Source organism: Heliangelus exortis, chromosome 3 (assembly GCF_036169615.1).
Source record: "Heliangelus exortis chromosome 3, bHelExo1.hap1, whole genome shotgun sequence".
Lineage (NCBI taxonomy): Eukaryota > Metazoa > Chordata > Aves > Apodiformes > Trochilidae > Heliangelus > Heliangelus exortis.
Window position 1 is genome coordinate 32,013,604 of NC_092424.1, and position 18,592 is coordinate 32,032,195.

Below are 18,592 nucleotides of genomic sequence, written 5' to 3' on the forward strand. Positions count from 1 at the left end.
TTCTAAGCAGTAACGAATCCATTAGCCCATTAGTTCCTTTGTGCATTTTCAGGTGAGCATCTGGGATGCTCATACTTTTGTTTGTAATTTAGATTGTTTGTTGCATGGTAAAGGACACAGAAGCAGAAATTTAGTGGTTTAGAAATTTAGTAGGTTGGTTGTTCAGTTTTTAGAAAAATAGCTGTGAGAAAAGTAAGCAAGACACAGCACTATGATCCACTATGATCAAATTATTTAAGAGACTTTTTTAAGCTTTCAGGTATAAATCCTCATTGAGAATAGTGTAGCAATGCACAATGCTCTTATCAGAGGAGAATTAAACATGAGGTTTTTAATTCCTAAATACTCTAATTCGCTTTTGTTGGTGTTTGAGAGAAATCTGGGAACAGGAGGAGGGATTTTAATTCTTCCTTACTTCTTGCATCCATTTCTAGCCCTCTGAGAGAGCAAGAAGCAAAGGGTTGACTGTAAAAGCAAAAGGGTCTTTTATAGCAATGACTTAAAGGATCACTGTAAGACTGGATTGACAGCAAGTTGGTAACAATTATCTGATAAAGTCTGAACTGTATAAAATCTCTTCATTACAAAGCCTCTAATCTATTTTGAAATTCAGATGGAGAAATGGGTAGTATCCGAAGGTCTCTGAGACCCTTGTAGAGGGTGGAGTCTTGAGTTCTGGTCTAAAATTTCCATAACATCTTAGCTTAAAAAGGCATTGTAGTTGCCTGTTGTTTTATGTGGGGTTACTTTATCTCAGAGTGAGGATGGGGAAATAATAAAATATAAATAGGAAGAAATTAACAGGTATTGTATGGGGTTTTCTTGTAAAGTGGAAATGAATGCTCACAGCTACCTGCAGTTCTGTTCACATTCTGCATCTGTAAAGTACTTAATGCTAATAACTTAATAGTGCAAATCATGTTAGAAGAAGAATGAAGTCTCATATTTAACCAGACATTAAATAATACATGTGGGCACTAAAAGTCCCTCTGAACTAAGAAGCCATACAGATCATACAGAGATACAGGCTAAATTAGCTGAGAAGCCTTTTCTCCTAAGGTCACCTGTAAGTTACAGAAGCAGAATTAAAATTTCCCAGAACTCACTTCAAAATACAATTTTACCTTCTTTTCATGACAGTTTATTTTAAGGAACTACCAAGTAGAGAAATTGTGTTTTATCTCTTCCCTCAGTAAAGGACTACTTCAGCCCAGTAACTTACCAATATAGAAAATCACACTGTAGGTCTCTGGATGCAAAGCAAGACTGATAAGCAAAATACACAGAAAAAGGAGAGGCAGGTGCTCCAGTCATCATCTTCTTTGGGCAGGCTGTTTTCAGATACAGATTAATCCACTATGGGTTCATAACTCTGCTGGGATTAGGGACTAACATTATTGTATAAAATTATACATGGATGGCACAGATTATGGTATCAAAGAGAGAAATTTGAGTAAAATCCTTGGAAGCTTATGGTTAGAAAGAAGGCATTATGCAATATAACTTGAATATATGTATAGCAGCTTGATTAGGCTTTCAAACCATCCCTTCAAGGAAATCCTTGAATTATTAGGAGTACTCTTTCAGTTGTCTGCATATGTCCATGTAATTCAGCACATCACTATTGCACTGTGTGTGCTTTCAGTCTTTGCACTAAAAACTGCAGAATGTTATTTTGCAAATTTTCCTGACTTGCTGCCCAGATAATTCAGCTCTGGTAAGGTTGAAGCTTTAGTGTGTTTTGGGGCCTCCCTTCATAATATCCAGTGTTGAGGCAGCAGTCAATAAGTAAACATGTTGTGTGTGTCTGCATTGCAGAATCTTCGGCCTCAGGAAAGTCGGGCTGTGTTCAGTGGTTCTGTCAGTATCCCATCCATCACGAAATCCCGCACAGAGCCAGGACGATCAATGAGTGCAAGCAGTGGATTAGCAGCACGTAAGCAAACAGAACTATGTTACTTTGGGATCTGTACACAAGTATTTCAGGGAAACAGCTGCCTGCATTTGCTTCTGTCCATACTGCCACTAGAAACTCTTTCAGAAGCGATGGCTGACTGTGTTCCCATTGAGGGCAAGCACAGTATTTTCACCTTGCGTTCCACGGAGCACATGAATAAGCAGCCAGCACTTTTGAGAGTCTCACATTTGTGGTTTGTCAAGTTCTTAAGACTGACATTAGGATTAAAATTGCATGGTCACCTGTGGGACTGCTTTGCTGATGCTTAAAATGTGTAAAATCAATGGCAAGTTTTTCACAAACTCCGTGGTTATTAACTTTGTTGCTGAACTGTGTAGAGCTCTTGATGCCCTGCTTGCTGCTAGTGCAAAGAGAAAGCAACAGAAAACTGGCTGCTGCTGCTATGGAAGAGTTTTGTTGCACTTTTCTACTGCTTCCATGCTGCCTTTGTGTGCCAGCACAGTGACCTGTGCTGAGACCAGGCAAGTAACTGAATAATGGGAATATAAAGGCAAGACTGGTGTCCCAACTTTTCTAGGTTTTTTTCCCTTCCTGTGGCACGCACCAAGTTTGTTGCACAATGCCAATTGCGTGCAGAAAGCACGTGTGTCTGCACTAGTCTGGACCTCCCAGAACAATCCATCTTATGCCCTGGGAAAGAGGCCACTGGAACATAGGCTGCTACCACTGCTGGTTTTTTCAGGAATACAGTGACTGTGTCTGTGCTAATACTGGTGTGCCAAGGAGGGATCAGAGAATCTCTAGAATAACCTGCAGCTGGCAGCAGACAAAATAAAAGCCTGCACAGCCTGTAAGCCATGAGCTGAGCATCTTGGGACGTGCTGAAGGAAAGCAGAACTGACCAGAGAAACAGCTAACAAATTTCTAGTACCTTGAGCGGGCTTCTGTAACACAGTTTAATTCCTCTGCATGTTTTAGGATCATCTACACAAAATGGCAATGTTTTGTGGAGGGAATTCTCAGGAGGTAGCTATGGAGGAAAGCGTCAGACTATGGCATCACCCTCAGATGGTTCCTTATCCTCTGGTGGCCTGGACCAAGGCAGTGATGCACCAACAAGGGACTATGAGCAAGAGGTAAGTTACAGGAGAAAGAGGGATAAATTTGTGTGTCGCTGAAGATGAGGATGTTAAATTCTGTTTTGGGTTTGGCTACAAATCATTGAATGTAAAGACTTGGATTTCCTGTATTTCATAGTACGACAGAATGGTTTGTGTTGGAATGGACCTTAATGACCATGTAGTTGCAACCCCTCTTGCCATAGGCAGGGATACCTCTCACTAGACCTGGTTGCTGGTCTAGCAATTTCAACTTTGTCCTGACAAAACATTTCTGTCCAACTGTCAACTTTGATCCTGGTATTTAACATGCAGAAAATACTCTCTGTGCTTCTTACTTGGAGATACGTGGAATGTGAGGCTCCCCAAAATACTGGAGTAACAGTTTATTAGTGACCAGTCACAGCTGAAGTGGTGATATTCCTTCTGCCCTTTATTTGCAAAGACTCTTAAGCTGTCTTAGCAACCATTTCACAGGAGACATTTTGTACTTGGCATTCTTGAAGTTAACAAGGTAATTTAAGAATTATCATATAATAATTTTATTTAGAGCAGATACTGGATTTAGCAACCTATATCCTGTGCAAAATAAGGCTATCATTATGGTTGGGCTGCAATCCTGCCTGGTCCTAAACTCAGTTTTTCCAACCAAGGAGGGTGCAGCTGGAAGTTGGCAAAACTTCCCTGGCCATTTTTCTTACTAAGGAGTGAGAAAATAACACATCCCATGGGCTTTTCATGGTACTGCATATATCATTCCAGTTAAAGCTGGAAGGCAACTTCAACCCAGAGTCAAACTGAGACTTATTTGCATTCTGCTGTACTCTGAAAAGATCCAGCTGGAGTAACTTGACAAGATGCTATGAATTAATATCCTGGGAGTGACACACAGGTTGGTGTGATGAGGCCTGCACCACAAAGACCTCTCAGTTTAGTGCAGGAGGATCTCATATCATAATCTCTGAAATGCAGGGGTTATTGTAGCTTTACAAGCAACCTGAAATTTCCCACTGCAGCAACCAAGAGGCCCTCAGCAACATGGAGACTGCCAAGAAGCACACAGGTGATCTTTCAGTTATGCCAGCTGAAAGCAGAGTGATACGACCAAGAGTCCCATGAGAAGGAAATTCAGAGGAAAAAAAAAATCCTCAGTATTTTTGGAACCGAGCATAATACGTGGCCTTTGATTCCAGTCACCTGTTGCTCAGACACCCTTAGACTTGCTATCCTATTACTCACTGCTGTTCTTTGTGTCTTTGGACTGCAGGACTCTGACTCTCCGAGACATTCGACTGCATCAAACAGTTCCAACCTCAGCAGTCCTCCCAGCCCAGTTTCTCCTCACAAGACCAAGAGCCTCTCCCTGGAGAGCTCTGACCATGTGAGCTGGGACTCATGAACTGCTTCAGCATTCAGATTTGACATCACAGTAGCTTGTTGTCCCCATGGCTTGTTGAAGTTTTTACCTTCATCATCCTTAACCTTTCCATTCCCTGTCTGAAAGTGATCTGGGAGCGGGGTTCAGAAGCTGGTCATCTTCAGCACTGTTCAGCACTGCCTCACTCTCAATTCTCTAAATTTGACAGCAGCACATGAGCAAAGTCAGGGTCTTGGTAAATATGAGATTCTGTAGTTTTGTATTAGCATTGGTCTCATTTATGTGGTTACAGCTGCTTCATTTTTAAAGACATATCTGTTCCACTTCCCAAAAAGTAGCTTAAGGAAACCAGATTAGTATCAACAAGAGAAAATTCAGAGTGATTTTTTTCATAATAATAGCTCCTAAGTACTGTACAAAAGTAGCACAGGCCCTGCTAGGGGAATGATCAGTATGTCAGAGGCACATAAAAGCTTTCAGCCACCACTTTCGAATGTCAATCTGATTGTCGCCAGCAAATCCTTATTGATTATAGTGATGCATATTTTACTACACTACAGAGTTTAAATAAATACTCAGATGTTAAAGTAAAATACATATGTATATATTTAAAGAAAAGAAAAAAAAAAAGCATTGTGGATGCAGCAGAAGATGGCTGCTTATTTAAGAGAGCCTTTAATTTAAGATTTGTGTTGTCCCTGTTTTCATGCTCAGTAGTATACAGACTTGGAGGCCTGGCCTAAAGCCTTTCACAGGACAGTTATTCTCTTTGTGTATCACTCACTGCATTGCCAGGAGAGTTTCTTGCAGTGCTTTCATATTTCTTCACTTCTGGCAGTAACATAACTGAAGCTGTAATTCTTGCTTTCATGTTAATCTCCATCCTTTGCAAAAATGACAGTTGGAAAGCAACCCCCAGCCCAGACAACCATGGACATAAGTCAACCAGGTGGATGCCCTGGCTTCTTGTGTTCCTTCAGCTCTGCAGCTGAGGAACCTTACAGCACGCTACCTTACAGCTGAGGTCCTTAATGCAGCGAGGGAGTTCAGTGCAGTGGGATTTAGCAGGAAAACTGTTTCCCTGGGGCAGCCGAGGTTTAGCTCAGAAGGAAGCAGTATTCCACATCTCCTTGACCATCCATAACTGTTACTGATGTTACCAAATACTAACTGCTAATATATATCAACCAAATGAGTGCCCTTAGCCAGAAGCTAACCATGGGTGGCTATGCTGTAGCAGTGAAGAACCTTGAAGACTGACCTCACACTGTTAACACTGTGGTAGTGGAAGTCACCCACACCTTCCATGATGGCAAGGTTTGGTTTTCTCTCCCTCCCCACCTGTGCTGTGAGTTTGTGCAATTTGCAGTTGTTTCTGTGTGCTCACTTCCTGTTCGGTTCCAATAGCAGGCCAGGTTAGAGGGCAGAAAGCGTAGCAGAAGACAGAGCCCACTGAAGTTGCAAAAAAAAGAAAAAAATAAAAAGCTGAGGCTGGTCATGCAGTCAACAGAATAAAGTGAGAGACTGATGTACAAGTGCATGGTAAGATGTCTCTTTAATTAGCAAGGCAGATGTGTTTTTTTCATTTGGGAGTGTATTCAAAGGAACCTTTCTGCTCAGTAGTATTGTTGCCGGCTTTATATTATGATCATACTCAAATACATAAGGGCTTTTTGTATTTAGAATTCTGTTTTTTTGTGGGTTTCAGAAACTTGTTATGGCTCTTACTAAACCATTGCACATTCTTGCAGTGTATAGTGTTTCACCATACAGAGATGTTTGGAGTCTTCTAGTTTCTTATCTATCACTAACGGAAGCGATAGGTAAGTTCAAACCATGTGCAGTAATTTTCAGCTGTGATGGAAATGTGAATGTGAAATAGGAAATGAGAGAGACATATCATTTAATCCATTTAGTCATGCCATGTCTCCTAGGTAAGATTTCTCTGAATCTCTAGGTTGAAAAGTTTGTCCAAGCTCACTCAGTGTCATTTTGAGAAAGGAATTCAAGAACACTTTTTTTTTAGAAACTGTTTTATCAAAAGGCTGTTTTGGATTTTCAGAGAAGGAAACTGGTTGTGTTGTTTTCACTTTAAAGCTACTACTTTTGCAAGCCTAGAATTTAATATTAAAAGCTTTAATAAACAGCTAAGCACTTGAAATTAATTTCTTCCAGAATAGTTTTAGTCTGAGGGACAGTCAGAGTGCTATTGGCATTATTAAAATTCCACATGAGCTTCTTTTTAAAGGCTGTATTTTGCTTCAAGTATAGCCACTGCTTTTTCCCCACAATTCCCTAATTTTGGTGAAGCATGTGCACTTTTCAAAGCCTTTGCAGACTAGTTTTCAATTTTCTGTATGTTGTATTTAAACATTAATCTTATTTTGATATTGAGAGAATGCATTTATACAGCAGTCATTTAAGATAGAGCAGCCAGCATGACAGTTCTGTGGGAGAGGGTCAGAGCATTCTTTTTTTGCAGTTGAGCTAATGCTTTATCTGAAAGTGGAACCCAAAGAGCCATGATGCAGCAAACCATTAAATTGAGTAAACCCCTGTGTTTACTCAGTTTGGTGCCTGCAATCTATTGATATAAAAAAATGCACATTTTCAGGCAGAGCATAGGTCAGCTGTGATATCAAACCAAGCTCCAGAGGATGAGAGGTCCACAGGCCTATGCTGTTTGTACACCACAATTTCTAAGCAAATCTCCTTAGGATTACTATTACTATTAATCACCAGTTTGGTACTCTGCATTTTTATACAGTGCTGTTCAAAAGAGAAGCAGCAGCTGTACTCTCAGTTAAAGCAAATGACCACATTAGTTATTTAAAAAGAGAAAAATTGTCCTAGGACTTGAATACTTTTACATATTTGGGGACCACTTGACTATACTTTCAGTTTTCAACCCCACTTTTTTTTTTTTTTTTTTTTTTTTTTTTTTATGAACACTAAAAATATATGCATACTGTAGCTGAGTTTTTTTTTAAATACTTACTGGGCTAGGAAAAGTAACTCAGTCATTTGAACTGTAAGACTCTGGACTGGTACCTCAAAGACAGACAGCTGTCTGGTAAGATTTGATGCTTACTACTTTGCACTATACCATTGCTTCAACTTCACAATTAGAGGGTTGCATTTTAAAATCTCCCATTAAACTTCTGACTATCACACCTATTCTCTGTACACAGTATGTATCTAGCTGATTTTTTTTTTTCCTTTTGTCTGAGACTGGACGCTGCTCAAACTTATGGGTTGTTGGGGTTTTACATTTTTCTCTTTTGATGACAACAAAGGATCTGAACAGATTCAGGCAGCTACTAAAAACTCCAGGTTATAGGATGAAAAAGGTTTGGTAAATAGTTTTCCCCTGCACATGTGCACACAGAGATATGTGGCTTCTTTCCAGAGTTCTTAAACTGAAAAGCAGGGTTATAGAAGTCTTTCCTTTATTGCCTTTGAAGCTACCTGGTGGATTCAGAATAAACATGCCTGAGGCTGGAGTTAAGCACTTGATTCTTTTCTCTCTTCTCTCAGTTAGTTGCTGTGGCTTGTTGCAAATGTGCATTTTGTCCATTTTAATGAGTTTCAAAACTAAGCCAGGAATGGTGTTTCACTGATTCTGATAAAATTATAAGTGAGGTGTGTTATTTTCGGGTATATATAGGAGAGGGACGTTAAGAGTCTTGTCACACCAAAAAAGCCCAAAAAGCATAGTTAGAAATGCAGTTTGGTTGCACCTAACTGGTTCATGGAGTATGTCAGCCTTTCAAATAAACCAGATTGAATATTAAAACAGAAATAAAGTTCTGACACCATATTTTCTATAGCCAGACATGTAATGACAGGACAAACGAGGTCTTGGAGGAAAGAGGGTTTTTACATTGTTATGCATGCTGTTTAATTTAAAATTAATACATTAAGGTTAAAATTTATTGCACTGCAAGTACCCACACCTCCTGAGCCTTAGTCTGAGAATCATTTGCACACAGTAGTTGCTGCTGTGCTTTGGGTTTGTTTGTTTTGGTTTTTATTTAATAGGAGTCAGTTCCATGGAAGAAATGGGACAGTTTTCTGCACCAACAGAAACTTCACCCTTCCGTTTGCTTTGTGTTCACACTTTTTTTGAAAAAACACCCCCAGAAACTGCTGTTGCAGGCTTTCCAGTCTAAATTCCAATGCCTTTCATTCCAGCAACAGCTCAGTACAACCTGTTTTCACTCTGCATTTAAGAAAGTCTCATCCCCAGGGAAGAAATCCACAAACTTACCAATGTTGGTATTTCAGAGCAATTATACCTGCTTCTTTATGTATGACAGTTTCATATCATTTATTTTTAAAATATATTTTTTAGATTTTTTCATTGTAATATTATTGTACAGTTTTGCATGGCATAGATGTAATCACTTTTTTTGTTTGTTTGTTTTAGAGAATAAAAGCTGACAAGTATGTGTGTGGGGGAAAGATTCTGCTTTTTGCCTCTTCTCACTATTTTGTTTAATGCCCTCAGAGATGTAGGGAACATCGTAAGAGATTCTCTGCTACAGAACAATGATGTAGATAGATTCTTTTGCACAGAAATATTTAAGGTGGAAAAGTCAACAATGTAAAAATTACTTACCACCAATATTTTATGTTGGTTACACACTTAATATTAACCTACTTTGATGTACTGCAATAAAACAAGGAACTGTTACAAATCCAGATGTGTCTTTTTTTTTTTCATACCTCCCTCCCCTTTGAGGAGGGAATGGAGAGGGGTATGATGGCTTTAATATAAAACCAGCATGGTGTGACATTTCTGCACAAGTAGACAGGGGGAAGGAATATATAAAATGAATTTAGCTCTAACACTTTTCAGACAAAAATTACCAGAACTTCTTTGAAAATTTGAAGTCAAGCCAGCTTATGCTTTGATGTATTGAACTTCATCAACTACAGCTTTTCATGACCTTTTTCATTTGTTGTCTGTCAATATTTGTAGTATGATTAGTATTAGTAGTGATAGTTTCTGATGTTTCTCCTTTTTTTGGTACATGTCAAATGTTTCAGCTGCCCTAGTAATAGAGGCTGGTTTCTTATTTATTTCTGAGCTCTCACTATCAAACCAATCTTCATGAACATTTTAAGAGCATCTCAAAATACCTATGAAGCTTTTCATGTGCCATGACCCTTTCACATTGGCTACCAGTGTTCCCCTCAAGAAAGCCTGGAATTTTCTCCATACCAGACTGTCTTTTGGGCCATCTTCCTCTACATTCATGACCCTGTTTGTAAAAGTTCCAGCTTTCATTATGACTTAGTCACACTGTGTGCTTACTACTGACCCTGTGTAGCCAGCATTGTCCCATTAGCACAGACCACCAGCAGTTCCTTCCAGCCAGTGCTTTCCACTTCTCACATGGCCATAAGCTACCTTACTTCTCCTTCAGTCAAAAATACTGCTTTCTAATCCCACCTCTTTAGGTCAGGTGGACTTAATCCTGTGGGCTCATCCCATTTATGCTACTGCACGTCTCGCCAAGCTGCTGTGCCTCTATGAAATAACCTGTGTCTTGTGCTTTAATTTTTACAATCAGTGTTATATTTCCAATTTCCCAGGGTTTCAGTTGCACCAGCACAGCTGTAAAGGTGTTGGGAAATGAGCCCTCTATTCTCAAGGGATCTGGACATTAGAAAAGCACAAAGTGGACTGCATGTCAGGCTCCCTGCTCAGCTCTTCAGCACTCATTTTGTTTTGATGCAGCAGCGAGGTTGACTACAGAAGGCAGAAATATCACTGCTACCACACATACCCTTGAATCTTGATTCTTTAGAATGGAAAAATCCCCATCTTCATAATAGACAAGTGCCCTGTGGAACAAGACAATTTTTTTTAGAACATAGAATCTTGCTGCAGCAGTGTAATGTCCATATTGTCAAACTACATGTGTAATTCAAGCAAGCATAGCAGCTGGTACAGAGCAAGCAGGAGTGATCAAGTGCTCTTGCTCATTGTTAAATGTCATGGTTTCTTTTACTTGAAGCCAGAGCAGCGTTCCTGGCTGCTCCACAGCTGTTACACTGATGTGCAGTTACTTCTGTCACAGATGTTTCTGGACAAAACTATAGTAATTATTAATGCTTTTAGAACATCCACAAAAGGCTAGAATTGGGGACTGAAAGCTATCATTAATTCTCCTAATTTACATCTTACCTTCCACTAGTTACTACCTTTTACGCAAATACAAAACAACTCCCTTGTTCAGCCTAATGTTATTCTTAGAAAGTTCTCTAAACATCCTGGCTCTGAGTCTTCAGTTTCAGAAATTTTATTCTGAAGATCACTTAATCCAGTTCCCTTATCAGTTTTTCTCATACTTCACTTCTTAACATTCAATTTAAGCATTTAACATCTCAAACAATTCCACTGTTTTTACAGATACAAGATCTAGATCCAAAGGAGAAAAACAGAACACCGATCAGAACCCAAACCAAGGAAAGTTATTCTATAATTGTACAGAGTTAGGTAGCTTAATGCAACCCTATTATTTCACTGAACAGCTGAGTTCACTCTTCTCAAAGGATTAAGAAAAAAAGTGAGTATTTTTAGTTGGTTAAACAGCCCTGGACTTTCTCAAACAAGTGTTAAATGAAGCAGCTTATATGTGTTACTATCTGGAAAGAAAGGCAATACAATAAACTGTTTTCCTGTTTCTCAAAGGTCTCTCCTGAGAGGGACCATTTATTCACTTACCCATTTTTAACCTCTGGAAGTGTCAGCAGTCAGGATTTTTTATGTACTGAAGTTTAAAATCACACAACTTCTGCTTCCCTGGGTTGTGTTAAATTGAGTAGGATCTGCATCAACTCAAACCCACACTTTCTTCACAAGTAGAATAAAGACATGTCCAGGAGATGGCAACAGAGTGATTAAAACAAAGGAAAACAAGAAAGCAAGACCTTTCCAGACAGATATTCAGGCTAATGTCCCTCTGGCTCCTGGTAAAATTGTCACCATCACTGTTTGCACTAGTGATACAGCTGCAATGGAAGGATGAAGGAGCAAACAGGCCATAGATAAGTGGCTTTACAGAGGCAGTAGCAATTCTTTTGAGTGCACAACTGCAACAAGAGGAGACTTTCTACTTCTGTTCAACACCTGTTTACCCCACATGGTTCACCTGGCTATTCATTACCATACCAGAAGATGAAAAAACTGCACAAAGGCAGCCAGCTGCACAAGCACTTTTTATTGCAATCAGGAAGTTGTACAGGTACATGCTTTGTACAGAAATCTGAAACTTAAGTTTCCTAGCTTGACTCCAATAGTTTAAAACTGTGCACCTGGTTTTTAATGTGTGACATTTCAGCAAAAGGTTGAAATGCTTAGAGACATAACCTTTTTGTCTGTCTTCCCATAAGTTCTGCATTAAAGGAAAACCTAGAGACAAGACAGACTAGGTTCTTGGTTAGGAGTCCAGCAAGAAACTGGTATCAGAGCTGTTGATCTCACCTCACTCTCAGGAAAGCTGATACCTACTAGACAGTGAAGAACACCACTATTTGTGCTAGATATAGCTCTGTTGATGACACACTTGTCTCCCAGAAGTGAGATTGGTTGTGTAACTGTACATGTGTGTTTAAAAGAGTTTTGCATTCAACTCTGATTTTTAAAATAGTCACAATGCTTAGATTGCAAGACAAAAAGAGGCAGAAAGCATAAAACTTTATATACACATGCATCCTCTTGCATTAAATCAACATCAGTGAAATTGAGGAGGGTTCTTAGACTTCCACCACTTGACATACAAAAATGAGGACAAGAGGTGGTGCTTTATGTGTCTGTGGTAGGGTATTCCTTGGTACTGCATTCTATAATTTACAGTATGAAAACTACTTGAATTCCATTTTAGCATGAATGAGGGAAGGTTTTTAAAAAATTATTTTTGAAGAATTATAAATAGGTTTCAACATTAAATTCTGCTCTCATCTTCCTTCTCCTGCTTGTTATAAAACCCAATCAATGTGCAGCCACCATCACAACACTTAAAATGCATTCAAGGTAATTAGCTGGTGCCTTCAAAAAGTAAAGCAGCACTCAAGAAGACAGTTTCCTGCAAGCTGCAGACTGTACTGGCAGTCAGTGTAGGACAGACACAGCATGAAAGAACAGCTTTGTCCTTTCAAAACACACCCTGGCTTCCAGGGCACAGGGTGCTGTACCTCAAGAGGATGGAGAGCTGGGGTGCAATGCATGGAAGGCTAGAACGCTCTCTGCAAGGCTCAGATGAACTGTGCCCTCAGAACAAGGCATGTTAGTTCATTCTTCCTACTCCTCTGGCTTCTTACCCCTCCTGCTCCAATATTTGCTATATGCCTCTTGGAACATGTTTTTGCATGAAATTTTGGCCTTCAGTTTGGTGCAGATAAGAAAAGAACCCCCCATCTTCCGATGAAGAGAGTAGGTCTCCTCTGGTGGAGGGACAAGCCGATGCTTCAGCATGACTGGGATTAAGCCATGGATGTTTTCAGTGGTGCTTTGGCTGCCGAAATCAAAAGGTTCATCAGCTGCAAAAGCCTCTCCCAGGATGAGGACAGCATTTAAATGGGCATCTTCCATTTCCTGCCCAAAAGGAAAGAGGCATAAATAACATCAACTTGCCATTTTAACCACCAGGGAAAAAAAAACCAGTAGAAATGCTGGGGCTAACAGCGGCATCTCAGGAAAAACACTTAGCTGTACCCACAAAAATGGTAACCTCCAGCCCCTAGCCAGTCTGATGAACATTTGGTTAATACAGTATCAAGCAAATAAGTCTTGCAGAAGACTATCTGGCCACTCATGAAATTTCAGCAGTCATCACCACCTGCGAGGTGTTGCTGGAAGAGAGAAGGAAGGGCTCGCTATATCATCACTACTGCTCCTGCTCCCAAAAGGAAGAAGAAAAGCTTTTTTTCCCTCTTCCCTCATCTTTATCAACAGGGATTTCAGACTGACATTGGCTTTTGCCCATCAAGAAATCTAGGCAAGTCCACAGATCCATAACCAAATTCTTACTAGCTACCACTAAAAGCAGACCCTTCTGCTTCGTACCTTGATTTCATAGCCAGTGAGGAATTTCAGTTCAATGGACTTCTTCAGTACTCTCTCTCTGTCCAGATCAGCAGCTGCCTTGATTACCTGAATAAGAAGAACACTTTCAGAAAAGCTAAGGGATGAATGAAAAATGTTGAGTACAGAACTACAACATAGGCTACAGGTACTAACTAGTGCTGCATGCTCACTTCCTTGCCTCTGCCCTCATCTCAGGAGTCTGAATGTTGTCTAGTTTAAGAGCTACTGACAAAATAATAAAGCTGCTGGCTCTCCAAAGCTCTTCCCAGCAGGGCTACACATAGACCAGAGAATGTAAGGGACATCAAAAAAGCTTCATGAATCAATCAACCCCATCCTTCAACAAAACAGTAAAGCCAACTGTGAGAAGCTTTAAGTGCTGCCCCTGCAGCCCCATTTCTCAAGTACAGAATATGGTGATCATGAGGGAAGCACATCAGACTTAAATTTATGTTAAGTCTATAAGCATACTAGAAATCACTAGAAACAAGTGAACAGGACTTGACCTCCTCATATAAAAATAATTGAATTCTGAATGCTCTGATTTCTCTGCTGCCAGTCTCCCACTAAGCAACATTACAGTTCTCCACATTTGTCCTGCAACTTAAGCATCTGAACTCAGCCAGAGGCTTGCAGCAGACATGCAGGAGGTTATAGCAAGGGATGAAATAGGAACAGATATCTCTTTCTTGCCTCCAGAACTGCTCCCCTCCACACCCAGAGTGGAGTAAAATACAAAGTGATACAGCTATTAGATAAGCAGAATTTTGCAAATACTCTAAGACTCCCAGTGCAAGTACTCACTTCTATGTAGACATCTGTAAACTTCTCATCAAACCCTCGTGTTGCTCCAAAGTCCAGCAGGGACACCTGGAAATGGACAAACCTATCTGTATTATGGTGTCAACCATTCAAATACAGCCAGACCTTAAGAAGACCCTTAATGTCTCCAGGAAGCTCAGCTAGCTGCAAAGCCTTTCCAGTTTAACTCCATTCCCCATAACTCCTGTATTTCCTGACAGCAGCAGGAACATTTGCACTAGTACGTGGCAGAGGAGCGTGCCCTATGCTCACATTACACTCCTCAGCTAATAACTCTACTCAGGCTGTGTGAGGATAGGGCAGTACAGAACCTTTTCCCAGCACTTTCCAACACAGACCTTGAAGATGAACACGGAATTCCACCTGACCTGCAGAGCACAAGCAAACAGCCAAACCAACGAGCAGGACATTGCAATTGCTTCCACAGGCACCCTTTAGCACAGTAAAAAACAAAGACCATTCAACTAAAGAGTCCTTGGCTCAGAAGTATGTGCTAGAGCACTGCCAGCTGCAACTTCCCACTGAGCAGCTTCAAAACAGACCCCGAGGCTAAGGAAGGAAGGAGCTGTGACTGAAGCTAAAGCCAAAGACAGGCAGCCAGCCAAGGTTACAGAAGCCCTGTTCTCCCACCCAGACCAAGTAAGGGAAAGTGGCAATGCTGAAGCCACAAAGGCTTCAGCTGTCCTACTTGCCCAAGGCTCAAGGATAGGAATCTAAAATCATCTCAGTAGAGGCTTGTTAAATTCTGGGAGTAGGGAATAATCAAAACTATTACTGAAATGAAAGCTGATGAAAATCAGCTCTTGCACAGGTAGAACTGCAGCTGCTTGGGCTTACCTTGTGCAACTGGGGGTCATAGAAGAAGTTTGACCAGTTTGGGTCAGTCTGCATGTACCTGAACTCAAACAACTCTCGCAAACACAGTACCAGGATGTTGTGACAGATCTTGAAAAGGAAGGAGAGAAAGAAGCCAGTCAGAAGTGCAGCTGCTCACACATGTAACTTACAGTGGGAATTAGCAAACAGGAACCATATCACCACACTGGCAGAAACGATCTGCTCCATGCTGCAAAACTCCTGAAGAGGTGAAAGCACCTCAACAACTCCCAGCCCACACTTGCCATAGGACATCCTTAGCAGATAGCACAAGTGCCATGGAAGTTTTATATCAGCCTGAGCTGTACTTTGTGTCAGCCCCTGGATCTGCCTCCAGAGAAGCTGCTACCCTGTATCTGGCAGCTGAGAACAGCAGACTTCAGGGGTCATCCAACTGAATGTGTTACTTGTGTTGGTGTCATGCCTTTTACTTTTGATTACACACTTGCTACTTTGAGAGAAAAGGAACAAAATCACTGTGCGAAGGAACCAGAAGCATAGGTAGGGGAGGCCAGTAGAGCATTACAGCCTACTCTGATGGAAAGTTCTATAGAATCCTGGGCAAAATTAAGCCCATGCAGCTCAGGGGAAATGGGATGCCGTTCCAGGTAAGTTACAAGGTCCAAAGAAGCTAAGGAGGAGAGTGTCTTCCTGTAAAGTTATGTAACATTGTACAGAGCTAAGTCCAAACCATTACTGAAAGAGGTCTTCACCAGACAGATACACACACCCACACACCCACCGTGTACTCCTCAGCCAAGTCTTTTGCTGGGCTCAGCACTGACCCAAGGGAGGGAGAAACAGAAGATGTGCACACACCTTTGGACTGATAGGCATGAGTGAATAGTAAGTAGTAGTCCCTGCAGAGCCCAATCCTGAATTACATACTTCAGCAGAGGTTTTTCTGAGAGGATATTTAAGCTACAGCCTGTTCAGCAGAACTACCAGCCTCATTCTGCCACTCCTTGGTTCTTGCACAGCTGAGTGAAACATTATATCCAAGAGGAAAAGAGGAGAGCACCAAATGCAAACCAGACCCTGCTATAGGACAATGCCATTTGGATCAGAAGTTTAAGGATCAACCAGGTAAGTCATTTATACAAAAGAAGCAGTCTTGCAGCAGCTCCTGCAGCAAGTTCCTACATCACAGCTATTTAAGAGCAACTCATTGGAGGGGAAAAGCCCTAAGAACAGACAGCTCAGGGGTCATAGGCAGCCAGCTCTGATACAGCTTTAAGTTCAGTATAGTGCTTTTATCTGCTTATCCAGAGGAACATACTACCATGTGACATGCTACCAGCTTACAGCTCACACCAACACATGCACACACAAAAAATATCTAAATACTTCTGCAACTAGGTCAGCTGCTTGTCCCAATACTTGTCCCAAGGGCTCCAATCCCTTGCTATATTCAGCACTATTGCCTACCCAGCCCCTACATCCCCCCCTAACTCTTGTTTACCAAGGTACTTTTCCAGCAGCCCTATGTAGCATGGGTCAGTCCCACAGGAAGAGATGACACCCAGGCACTTGCTCTAGGATGATTCTGCACTCCTCCCAAAAGAGCAGCTGCAAAACAAGGCCCCTCTCCCCTAGCTGACAATCTCACACAAACTTAAGGTCATCAGAAACAGGGCATCCAAGAGTTACACAGCTGTGCTACCTCCCCCTCAGCCACCCTGGCTATTCACTCTCTCCAACTCTGCTGAATGCTGGCACTTGCAAGACCTATACCAGCCTCTGGAAATCCCAGTGTCACTGCCAAATTGCTTATACAGAAGACTAACAAATTGCCTGAGAAGCTCCAGGAAGTCCCTGACTCCTGCCCTGCTTTGCACTGCTCAGGGTCTGCCCTTCCACAAAGTATGCCCTGGTTTAATAGTATCCCAGGCAAGCTGAGCATCCTGCTCTGAGCCAGGGGAAAAGCAAGACCACCACACAATACCTCATTTCGAATCTCTTGGCTCAGCCCTACAGCTTGATCCAAAGGGAAGCCAGACACCAGCTCTGTGGTCAGGACATGCTTGCTGCACAGCTCATCTATTACTTTTGGGACATGAAAGAAGGGGTCGTCTTTTAGCAGCTCCCTAGGGGATAAAGAAAGGAAAGGAAAAGGTTAGGAGCCCTGAAAGCAGTCAGGTCCTTCTGTAACAACTCACACAGCCCCTTCACACAACCTCTACCCTCACCCTGGCTGAGGCTGCCAGTTTTACCCAGCAGTTACAGTAGGGATCAGGTCACCAGAAACCACAGCAGTGACAAACCTGCTACTGGGTCTTGAGGTCCTGCCAGAACAGTGACATTAGTAGGGCTCCAGACTGGTACATCAAGGGCACTGGGCTCACCCCACTTTGCTTCAGGGCCAGACTACACACATGGCAGAAATGAACCTTTTCCAAGGGGAGTAATGCCACAGGCAGTTCCACAGAGAGAGAGAGGAAGGACATTTAGCCTCTGGCAGCTCTCCCTCATCCAGCCTTCATGGAAAAACAATCTGAGTCCTACTGCTACAGTAAGTCAAGAGAGCAGGCAGTACTGGCAGTGTTAATTGCTGTAACAGAGCTGAACTAAGAAACCTCCTGGAGTAAAGGATGGGAGAAGCTTACAACAGGCTGACAAGAGTACAGAATAACACTGCAGCCTGGCCTCAAGAGTTACTGCAGTAAAACAGCCTGGTAAAGCAAGCTCACACTGAAGGAGAAAGGATATGCTATCATGTTTCAGCTGACTGAAAATACACATGACTGATGGTAATTCTAGGGGACAACTCAGGGACAGCTCAGGTCACAAACACACATCCTTCCCCTGTGCTACATCTCAGGGCAGCAGTATTATATCCCACTGTTCCTGAAGTTAAGCAACCTCTCCTGCATTTGACACACACATACAGAGACAGGAGAGGTTGAAGGCAATGGTGTGAACATACTGGAACTTCCTTGCACAGGCAGCTTCTCTCTCGTAGTCACACTCCAAAGCCAGCTCTCTGCTCACAACTTCAATTAAATGTTCAGGGAACAAACCTGGAAGTCAACCAGCAGAGAAAAGAGTAGGCTTTAAAAAAAGAAGCCCCTCAGGCTAAGTTTTCCAGAGCTGCAGATCAGGAGAAACCTGCTACCCAGCGAGCTCTAAGCTGAAGAGTAGAAGAGACCCCAGAGACCAAAGTGCATTTCCAAGTAGATAACAGATTGTGTGGGTAATCCCAGGCCAAGGCCACGCAGCTGCTCCTATACCGAGGTACATGCACACTGTTCTCAAGCTAACAGGTACAAAGGAAGACCACCTAACCTGAACACTGCCCACACTTCATGCTTAGAAAGCCATGAAAAGTCAGTGTACTCTAACACATTATACTTTGCCAGGAGTCCCTGTGGTAGGTCCTTCAC

General features: G+C 41.7%; 2 protein-coding genes across 10 annotated transcripts in view; one reads left to right on the plus strand and one right to left on the minus strand.

Annotated features, from left to right (window-relative positions):
• CDC42BPA (CDC42 binding protein kinase alpha) overlaps positions 1 to 9,114 on the plus strand; it is a 192,403-nt gene extending 183,289 nt beyond the window's left edge. For all 7 annotated transcript variants that reach the window (XM_071739874.1, XM_071739878.1, XM_071739877.1 and 4 more), the window contains 3 exons: positions 1,819 to 1,936; positions 2,897 to 3,054; positions 4,304 to 9,114. In XM_071739874.1, coding sequence (XP_071595975.1) covers positions 1,819 to 1,936; positions 2,897 to 3,054; positions 4,304 to 4,435 — 408 coding nt within the window. In that variant the 3' untranslated portion in view covers positions 4,436 to 9,114. The remainder of the gene's footprint in view (positions 1 to 1,818; positions 1,937 to 2,896; positions 3,055 to 4,303) is intronic.
• Positions 9,115 to 11,629: 2,515 nt separating this feature from the next.
• The window catches only part of COQ8A (coenzyme Q8A), a 46,644-nt gene continuing 39,681 nt past the window's right edge, over positions 11,630 to 18,592 (minus strand). For all 3 annotated transcript variants that reach the window (XM_071739886.1, XM_071739887.1, XM_071739888.1), the window contains exons 10-15: positions 18,136 to 18,229; positions 17,155 to 17,296; positions 15,171 to 15,278; positions 14,316 to 14,381; positions 13,491 to 13,577; positions 11,630 to 13,019 (exon numbers count right to left, since the gene is read on the minus strand). In XM_071739886.1, coding sequence (XP_071595987.1) covers positions 12,726 to 13,019; positions 13,491 to 13,577; positions 14,316 to 14,381; positions 15,171 to 15,278; positions 17,155 to 17,296; positions 18,136 to 18,229 — 791 coding nt within the window. In that variant the 3' untranslated portion in view covers positions 11,630 to 12,725. The remainder of the gene's footprint in view (positions 13,020 to 13,490; positions 13,578 to 14,315; positions 14,382 to 15,170; positions 15,279 to 17,154; positions 17,297 to 18,135; positions 18,230 to 18,592) is intronic.